This window comes from Aplysia californica, unplaced genomic scaffold (assembly GCF_000002075.1).
Source record: "Aplysia californica isolate F4 #8 unplaced genomic scaffold, AplCal3.0 scaffold00158, whole genome shotgun sequence".
Taxonomy (NCBI): domain Eukaryota; kingdom Metazoa; phylum Mollusca; class Gastropoda; order Aplysiida; family Aplysiidae; genus Aplysia; species Aplysia californica.
Genome location: NW_004797428.1, coordinates 411,459 through 422,233, shown reverse-complemented (window position 1 = coordinate 422,233; position 10,775 = coordinate 411,459). Strand labels below are relative to the sequence as shown.

Sequence of the window (10,775 nt, the reverse complement as noted above, 5' to 3'; positions counted from 1 at the left end):
GAACCCTACCTCCTTCAATCACAAATATCTCTACTTCTATTCAAAATAGATGGGTATTTCGTTCATCAAATGTAAGACAAACAAAAAAGCTGTAAGTTTATATCAATAGCTCCATACGCCCCAAAACTGACGAGCGCATGATTCCACCACGTCGAGACACAAGTGTGAAGCGGGCAGACAAAATGAGTCACTTCTCGGATTCAAGCCCTATGGGAAATAGACAATCACACTTATAGGAGAAGTTTTTACAATTTATAAGTACGAAATGTTAAAGGGCATGTTATACTTACTTACAGAATATGACGGCAATAAAAAATCTACAAATTCGACACTAGTGTCTATTTTTGGCTCATATTTCCGTTTGTGGACTGAGAAGTAACTTAATTTGTCAGCATGACTCACAAATGTCCTACCACAAGTCTCATCTAAAATGAGTGTTATAATAACACAGGCCATTCAATGTCCGAGAACAGGTACGTGCAAGTGGTGACGGCATATGTCACAAAGTGTAGAGGCGACGACATGTGTCACAAAGTGTGGTGGCAACGACATGTGTCACAAAGTGTGGTGGCAACGACATGTGTCACAAAGTGTGGTGGCAACGACATGTGTCTCATCCCCACACATACACGGAACTGGAGAAACCAACCTCTCCCACTCTCCCAGCTGGCAGGAAACTTCGTATGACCCTGTTTCTGTTTAACAACTGGACTCCAGAAAAAAACAATGACTGAAAAACATCGGTCTCCATAGCAACGTAATATGCACCAAAACAAAGTCAAAGTTTCGGTAGTAGTTTTTAGTAAGAGTTTTTTGTTTTTACAGCACTTGCAACACAATAAGGTCATTTTCGTGTTGAAGATTAGAGGTGTTACAAAAGAGTAACGAACACAAAAAAGAAAGTAGAGATAAAAATGATAGATATTTGATAAAAAAAGAAAGAGTGAGCAAACCACACACACCAAAGCATCCGTCAGCCACCCATAAATTCCTCAAGAGTAGCATACAAAGAAAAGAAGGAGGAGAGACGAGGTCGATAGATGTTTGATAGGAAAGGAGTGAGAAAACCACACCAGAGCACCTGCCAACCACCCACGTGCCAGGATTCAATCACCCACAAAAAACAACTGAGCGAATAGAGACTGCCCTGTGTACAGTCATCCACTCACATACACACAGACACAGTCACACACACACACAGACTCACAGTCACACACACATACACAAACACACAAAAACACACATTCAAACACGCAAACATGCACACACACACACATACAGAGTCACACACACACACACATTCACATGCACATAGTCATACACACACTCACACACACACACACTCACACACACACATTCACACACACACGCATTCACACGCACACACAGTCACACACACACACATTCACAGTCACACACACACCGTTCACACACACACAAGCACACACCAGTATTCCACTTCACGTTTCACCACTGCTTTGCAAGTGTTCTCTTGCTTATTTTCACTCAAATATATCCTGCAAGCACTACCCAATGGCAAGGTCAAATATTATTATAATACCACGTGAGCACTGCGCACTATTGGACAAACACTGCAGCTCATGTCAAACACGCCCGTACAACCTTCCTCCACAGACTCAACGTACGGGAAACATTCCGGACAGGATTTGAATCCATCACTTTACGGTTGTGAGTCTGAGAGCCTTACCTTACCACTAGGCCACCAACACCACAGCATACAGACAAATAATTTTTAAAAAGTGTCTCTATAAGTCTATATGTGTCTAAAACATCTAACAAGTGGGGATAAAAAAAAGTGGACTGATCGCGCACGTCTTCAGTAGACACCGTATAATTAATCTTTACAGACAATCGCAATATTATGGCACTACAATAGGAACTTACACAGGTGAACATAAGAGATGGGGCTGGGGAAGGGGTGGGGGGGGGGGGGGGGAAGGGGTATCTCATATATATATATATATATATGACATGTCATCAAAATGGACATCTATGGACTACCCGTATTCTTGGCCCCTGGGCTACCACGTAGAAATAAGGGCCTTTGTGTTATGACTGGATGCTTCCTCCATCTTGCCATGACAGTCTCAAAAAAGTGTTTCTATTTCTAGCCTGTCTTACATATTGCCCGAGTATGGAAACTTCTGTCAAATTCCATGACCATTCTTTGTTTCTAAAAAGATTCTCCCTGAGCGTATTCTTTCTTTCTTTTTTGTTTTCAAAGCAAAATATCAGATTTCGTAAGCAGAGTATTAAACATTCCTATATAATATACGTAAATTCCTAACTCTACAATACAAAATTACTTACATTTCATATTGATGAAAGAAACGACTATTTTCCCAGTAGATACGACCACACATTTCCATACAAATTCAAGCACTAAAAGCGACGTAAAACAAAGCGAAAGAGACAAGGCGCTTTAAGTTTATGCTTCAAAGTCAACTCAAAGTCGGGACAAATGTGACATCATCTTCTGTCCGAATGATGCAAGACCCTCTGGTACTTGGATGGATGAATGGATAAATGTGGTACTGATGGAGGGATGGATGGATGGATGGATCATGGATGGATAAACGTGGTATGTATGAGCAGATAAGTGGACAAGCATGGTATGGACGAGTGGATGAAAGTGAAAGGAAAAAACGTGGCAACGGATGTGTGGATGAGTGAGACAACAAGCATGATATGGACAAGGAGATGAGACGAAAAAAACGTGGAACGGACGAGTGGATGAGTAAATAAACATGATACGGATGAGTGGATGAGTGAGACAACAAGCATGGCATGGACGAGTGGATGAGTGGAAAAAACGTGGAACGGACGAGTGGAAGAGTGAATAAACATGATACGGATGAGTTAATGAGTGAGACAACAAGCATGATATGGATGAGTGGATGAGAGGAAAAAACGTGGAACGGACGAGTGGATGAGTGAATAAATCAATGCGGTAGGGATGAGTAGACAGGTGGACAATCATGGCGGCATGGATGCGGATAAACTTGATCTGGAAGGATGGACAAACCTGGCGAACGGATAAGTTGAGGATGGGACTGTGATCACAGACAATAGACCAGGTTCAAACGTCCCGAGCGTGGCACACAGTATATTATTGTACAAAGCTCTTATTATCACACACCACAGCAAAAAAAAAAAAAAAGCACTTCTCCGTTTAAATCCAGCACACACAATAACTCATGAGAAGCGCAGCACACACGCATGTACTTCACAGACATCACCTCGCGACCTTAGTGCTTTCTTGTCATATCTCCATTATTTTAAACAGTGAAAATGTGACATCTTCTTAAGCGCACTCTTTGTTATGAACTGTTTTCACTGTTATTAAAAATGGAGATAGGACAAGAAAGCGCTGGGGTCGCGATCTGTTGAGAGCAGCGGGGGAGGATCAATGGTAAGTGCAGGAGTCTTTGTTTTTGTAACAGTTTTACAGCATTTGCAGCACAATTAGGTCACAATAAGTGCAGAAGATCAGAGGTGTTACAAGAAAGTAACGACAAAGGAAAAAAAAAAAAGAGCGAAGAGATAAGGACTGTATATGTTTGATATGAGAGAAAGGGCAAACCACACCAGAGCACCTGCCAACCACCTACGCTCAGCAGTCCAGAGCTATTGTCTCGACACAAAACGTTCTCATCTTCACAACAACTGCGCCGTATACAGACCTGCCAACTACTCCATTACAAAAAAAAAATAGTAGTCCTCCCCAAATATAAATATCCTCCTTAAACATTTAAGTTTTACACAAGAACCTCCCCCTCAAAATAGGAGTTTTACTCAACATCCTCCCCAAAAATAAGAGTTTTAATTACTAAAAATAGGAGTTTTACTCTAGAACCCCAGTAGATTAAGATTACATTACAAACCGACGGCGGAAAGTAAATTGGTATTGCAAATAAATGTGTATTTTCACATCATTTACAATAAGTGGATAAAAATATATTGCAATATAAACACAAATAAAATGTGTAGTTTTACACAATTTACCAGAAGTTGCATACCACCTGATGGAAACTTAATTCACAAAAAAAAAAAAAAAAAAAAAAAGATTTTACGTAAATCCGATCAGACTCGGAGGTTCTTCGACGGACACAAGAAAATACGCAGGCGCCAATTTTATCGGAATACTTGGCAGGAATCTATATACCAAGCTGGGACAATTGGCAGCATACGCGGCACAAAGTAATGGAAAAACAGCACACTTTACACAGTAAATGCATTAAAAAAAACATATTATGTGAGGAGTGCCGACAAAAATGAGTTACTTCTGGCAATCCACAAATGGAGATACTGGCCAAAAACTGACGCTATGGTCAAATTTGAAGATTTTCTATTGATGCCATATTCTTTAAGTATTTAAGTATAACAAGCCTTTTATTATTTCATACTTAAAAAATTGTGAAATCTTCACTTCTAAGCATGACGAATCTATTTCATACGCGGCTCAAATCCGAGAAGTAAATAATATTGTAAGCACCCTTCACATATGTCTTTGGTCAAGTTTCTGGAACCTTCACATATGTCTTTGGTTAAGTTTCTGGAAATCACAAGAGAAAATTTTCTTTTGCCATTGGTCCACATGGGTGCACACATAACATAACAGGCACAATAAATGCTGAAAACAACATGATAGTCAGCCCCCCCCCCCCCCCCCAGTACCCCAGTAGATGACCGGCTTGTGGTCAGCGAGCAGGTTGTGGTTAGACCCACAGTCATCACTATCTATCCGTGGGAGGTTGGCGGGTGCCCTGGTGTGTTTTATGCCTTATTTCCTGTCAAACGTCTATCGTTCTTACCTTTCCTCTTCCTTTTCTTTGTACTTTACTTTCTGGTAATAGGCCTACCTCTCATCTTCAGCACTTATACAACTTATTTGTGTTACAAGTGCAGTAAAACTCCTACAAAAACTTAAAATATTCTCTATCCCAGAGTAGCACTGAGGTTATAAGGCAGTCATGTCAGTGTTGCAGTGTGGTGTCAGTGACATAGTCTGTTTGGGTGTGTGAAGGAGAGCTGTAGGTGTCTAAATGGCTACAGAGTGATGTGTATCTTCAGGCAGTGGGATCAGGCGTTCATCAATTTTTGGGCCTTTGGAGCTTTTGGTATCATCTTGAAGCTTGTTAATTTCTCTAGTTCTTGGTAAAAAAAAACTACCCATCTATTTTGTTTAGTTTTTAGTAAGAGTTTTACAGCACTTGCAACACAATAAGGTCATCTAAGTGCCAAAGATTAGTCTAGAGGTGTTACAAGAGAGTAATAAATACAAGAAAGAAGGAGGAGAGATAGCGACGATAGATATTAGATAGGAAAGTAGAAGCAAACCACACCAGAGACCCGCCAACCACCCACACATCTAACTTGATTAGAAGTCAAGACACTTACGATTGAAGGACGTGGGGGTCGCCTGGCTTCAGGGGTAAAATTAGCAAGAAAAGGACCACAAGAAATTGGTGACGTTCAAAGCTTGAGGGTTCTTGGAAACTACAAATTTACAGTTTTTGTGCCAAAAATTAGGGGTGTTACTAGAGAGAGAAGGAAAAGAAGGTGAGGCAATAACAATGAAACAGGTTTCTTAGACTTAGTCAAATTTTCACGGCACTTGCAACACAATTCGGTTATATACGAGCCGAAGATTAGAGGTGTTACAAGAGAGTAACAAACACAAGAAAGAAGGATGGATAAGAACGATAGATATTTGATAAGAAAGAAGAAGCAAACCACACCACAGCACCCTCCAACCACCCACTGAGACAAGTTTACTAGGAAAGAAGGAGCCAATCACATCAGAACAACCCACTAACCACCCACTTATTTCCACAAAAAACCGTTCCCACTTGCAGCAAGAAACTCACAACAACAACAACAAAAGACACACTCATAAACAAACACAACGAGGCTGTTTTGTTCCCAGAGACTACCGTGCACTGACCTCTTGACCCTTTACACAAACCGCATGCTCTCTTCAACACGTAACAAATGGCACAAGTCATTTTTCCTTGATCTATGCAAAAATCATGCGCTCCCATTGACGCAAATAAAAAAGATTGGGTCATATTTCCTTGACCAACACACAAAAATCATACTCTCTCTTCAACGTAAATAAAAGGCTAAAGTCAATTTTCTTTGACTGTTACAAAAGTCATACACTTTCTTCAACGCAAACTAAAACGTTCAAGATATATTTTCTTGACCGATACAAAAGTCATACTCTCTTTTTAAACACAAACTAAAAAAAATTTAAGTCATGTTTCCTTGACTGTCACCAAAGTCATACACTTTCTTCAACACAAACAAAATGTTTCAAAGACATCTCCTGTTTAGAGATGAACAATAAGGGCGCTAAGCCACCACCCGTCAGTCCTTTAACGGTCGCCACCGCCAGCAAACCCTGTAACGGTCAGCTAAAGCCTGATCCAGGTCCTCCGACAGTGGTCAGTGACAAGCTAACCCAGAACTCCACACACACACACACCCGCACCCATCTACACCATCTACCAGTCTAGGAAATCATCCTGTGCATTATGTCTACCAACGCGCTGTTTATCAAAGCGTGTGCTATGTCTACAAATGAGTTGTTTGTCAAAGTGTGTGCTACGACTACCAAATGCGTCGTTTGTCAATGCATGTGCTATGACTACCAATGCACTCTTCCTCAATGCATGTGCTATGACTACCAATGCACTCTTCCTCAATGCATGTGCTATGACTAACAAAGGCTTGTTTGCCGATGCATACAATATTTCTATAAACGCATTGTTTGTCACTGCATGTGCTATGCCTACCAACGCATCCCTTGTCAATGCACATGCTATGACTACCAACGCATCCTTCGTAAATGCGTGTGTTACGTTCTACCAATGCGCCGTTTGTCAATGCGAGTAGTCCATGGTCTTGATGAACTCGACGGCCGAGGTGAGCTGCAGCCACCAGTACTGTTCCTCTCCGTGTAGCCGGCTCTCGTAGAAGCTGTTCACGTACTGGATGGTGGACAGGAGGTTGAAGGGGTTGGCCTTGATCAGCACGAAGATCAGGACGGGCATAAAGTCGTCCGCCGCAGGGACTGACTTCTCGTTGGCCATGCTCAGCAGGTTCATAATGGTCTGGGAGCACCGTAAAACACACTGGATCTTGTCCTTGGGGGTCTGTGGAGGTGGGGGGACGGATAGTGTAGTTTTAGTAAGAGTTTTACGGCACTTGCAGCACAATAAGGTCATAGTTTAGTTCTTGTGCTGAAGATTAGAGGTGTTACAAGAGAGTAACAAACACAAAAAAGAAGGAGGGGAGATAGGGACGATAGAATTTTTATAGGAAAGAAGGAGCAAACCACACCAGAGCACCCACCAACCACCCAAAATAAGGTCATAAAAGTGCCGAAGATTAGAGGTGTTACAAGAGAGTAACAAACACAAAAAAGAAGGAAGGGAGATAGAGACCATGGGAAAGAAGGATCAAACCACACCAGAGCATCTGTCAACCACCCACTGGGTTTAGAGAGAGAGTATTACTTTATATCAAACATTGGCTCTTGTCTTTGGGGGTCAATGGGGGGTGGGAAGGAGGGAAGGGGGAGAGGAGGGAGTGGGGAGAGGAGGGAGTGGGGAGAGACAGAGAGTTACTTTATACCAAATATTGGGTCTAGTCTTTGGGGGTATCTGGGGGGTGAGAAAGGGAGGGGAGAGGGGGGGGGGGTAGACAGAGACTGAGAAAATAACTTTATACCAAATACTGAATTGTGTTTTTGGAGGAAGGTGGGGATGGGAAGGATTGGGGGAGGGAGGCGTGCAAAATAGAGAGAGCTGTTTTATACCAAATATTGGGCCTTGTCTTTGGGCGTCTGTTGTGGGCTATGCATGGTACGAGGGGGAGGGGAGAGAGAGTTACTTTTTTCCAACATCGGAACTTTTCTTTGGAGTCTGTAAGGGTTGGGGCAGGAGCAGACAGATAGAAGGTTTTTTGGGGGTTTTTTTAAAAGCATTTTACAACAATTGCAACTTATGTAAGTGCTGAAGATTAGAGGTGCTGCAAGAGAGTAACAAACACAAAAAAAAGGAGGAGAGATTATCAAGACGATAGATGCTTTTTAATAGAAAAGAAGGAGCAAACCACACCAGAGCACCCGCCAACCACCCACTCTTGAGAGTTAAGGGTCTACTGAGAGCAAGAGTAGTGGGTGTAAAAATTTTTTTTAAAACTCTTTTTATCCTAGCCGTACGCCCACGGACTCTGTACCCAGTCCTGGGGCCGCCGCGCCGTATGAGTCAGAAGTCAGTGCGTATAGTTCAAAGTGCTGTATTTCTTACATTTACTCTAAGATTTTAAGGAAATTTGACAGTTATGTTAGAAATTGAATGTAGTTTTTAATTATGTAGGTGGTTAGAAAATACACCAATAGCACTATGTAGATTTTGAGGTGTATTCCACCCTCGAACTTGACCCTGATTGTCGCGCCCACGACGTCCCACTGGATTTTATAGATCTAGATCTAGCCCTACCCATTGAGCACGAATTCCAGTTCTGACCCTTTCACCATGATCAGAATCGCTATTAGATGAGTCTAAGTCCTGTTTCTTATCATCCACAACGGAATTTACGGCACTTATTTCAGAGTCACTTTCATCAAATTAGTATCATTCCCCCTCACAACCCAGCGCCACTTCAAAAAGTACTTCGTCGGTCGTGAATGTGCGTTTTCGAGACATCTTTCAGGCTTCTACACCCATCAAAAACAAGGAAACAACTGTTCATAGGAAAATTAAAATATTCAGACAGAGCTAGCATCGCCGTATTTGCGTATTTTGGTATTACAAGCAAAACTAGCTTCTTTGACGTGACCGTATGGCTGTTCCGAGTATACTCGTAGCCCGGATAAAAAGAGTTAAAAATCAATCAATCAATCAATAAATCAATTAATTAATCAATTAATTAAAAGATCTACTGAGAGCAAGAGTCATCATCATCATCCAGTGCCAAATCAGCGACAGACATCGGTGATCATGGTTTTCCATTCATTCCTTAGCTCGGTTTCTCTCAAAAAAGCTACGTTTCCCTGATATTTCCCTGTTACCCATTTGTTTAGGTTCCCCAAGTATGTTGTTCTGGTCCTACCCCTGCCTCGTTTTCCCTCAATTTTGCTAGTGAGAGCTAGATGTTCAAGACCCTTATGTCTATTCAGAGCAAGAGTGGGGGGTAAAAAATTTTTTTTTATAAATAAAAAGGTCTTTTAAAAAGTTTTAGCAAGTGTTTTAGGGCACTTGCAACACAATAAGGTCATATAAGTGCCGAAGATTAGATGCGTTACAACAGAGCAACAAACACAAAAAAGAAGGAGGGGAGATAAGACGATAGAATATTTGATGGGAAAGAAGAAGCAAACCACACCAGAGTACCGGCAGACCACCCACAAAAAGGTCTACTGAGAGCATGAGTAGAGGGGGGGAAAAAAAAAATCTTTAATAAATTTTAAAAAGCCAAGCCCAGGAAGAGCGTGGTACCCACCCTATATGCGTTGATCATGTAAATCTCCTTCTGTGCGGCGGGCCAGGGGCACTCAGCGTGGTACATGTGAGGGATGCGCAGGTCCTTGTGGGTCGGGCTCACCACTTTGCTCAGCTTACGCAGGTGTTCCTGCAGAAGTCTACACACAGCAGACAAAACCAGAGAGTCACAGAGTTTTAGTTTTAGTAAGAGTTTTACGGCACTAGCAACACAATAAGGTCATATAAGTTTTAGTATGAGTTTTACGGCACTTGCAACACAATAAGGTCATATAAGTTTTAGTAAGAGTTTTACGGCACTTGTAACACAATAAAGTGATGTAAGTGCAAAAAGATTAGGGATAAGGATGATAGATAATTGTTAAGAAAAAAGAGCAGACCACACCAGAGCACCCCCCAACCACCCACATAAGTGTTAAACCAGCCAGCCAATTTTTGCAGAGAATGAATCAACCACCCACACACTGAACACAATCATCACGGCCACATCGCAAGACCAACAAAGATAATGATAATAAAAGAGCACACTTGTATAGTGCAAATTCCTGCTCAACACCAAGCTCTATAATATGCTTTACAATCTATCTTATTACCCCAGCAGACCTGATGGCATTCTAAACCATTCTCAACTCCCTGGGAAGCATATAACGTAAGCTGCCATTTTACAGGCGCTCAAAAACTAACAAACTGAGTAAGTCTTTTGCAGTCTATGGCTGGACACCCAATCACACCTGGGTGAAGTGAGGAAAAATCGTGAAAAGCGCAATTCACAAGGGCACAACCTCCAGCCTAAGGCTTGATCCCCGACCCGCAACCTCATGATAGAGTCCGCCAGCGTAACCACTAAACTACCACGCCACAAGATTTAACCCTATCCGTACGCCCCAGGGTCATTTTGTACCCTCGGGACTGTATTCTTCACATTTTAAAATACTTCTAGCATGAAGATCTCTTTGAAACTTTCAGTATTTCTCAAAAAATGATTTTGACAGACTATGCAAAGCGTATGTATCGGATTAACGAGTAAATTTCCTCTTTGAAAAGTGGTGGCACAGAGTTCCCCATGTTGTATGGATACGATAGTAAAACACGATGTACAGATAGGATTAACACTTTGCCGCCTCATCCCCCAGATTGGCGATGTTTACCACCCAGTTTCTTTGGATTTTCTCCAAACTATGATGGCAAAGTGTTAAGTAACACGTACAGGGAGTGTCTGACTGGTCCAGCACTATATACCCG

The 10,775-nt window shown here is 41.8% G+C and overlaps 1 protein-coding gene across 1 annotated transcript in view; it reads right to left on the bottom strand.

Moving 5' to 3' along the window:
- Positions 1-5,784: 5,784 nt before the first annotated feature.
- Positions 5,785-10,775, bottom strand: part of LOC101845090 (GTPase-activating protein and VPS9 domain-containing protein 1) — a gene marked incomplete at its 5' end in the record, with an annotated part of 11,471 nt that continues 6,480 nt past the window's right edge. Inside the window, 2 exon segments of the mRNA XM_013082084.2 lie at positions 5,785-7,181; positions 9,535-9,673. Of these exon segments, the coding sequence (XP_012937538.1) occupies positions 6,909-7,181; positions 9,535-9,673 (412 nt within the window).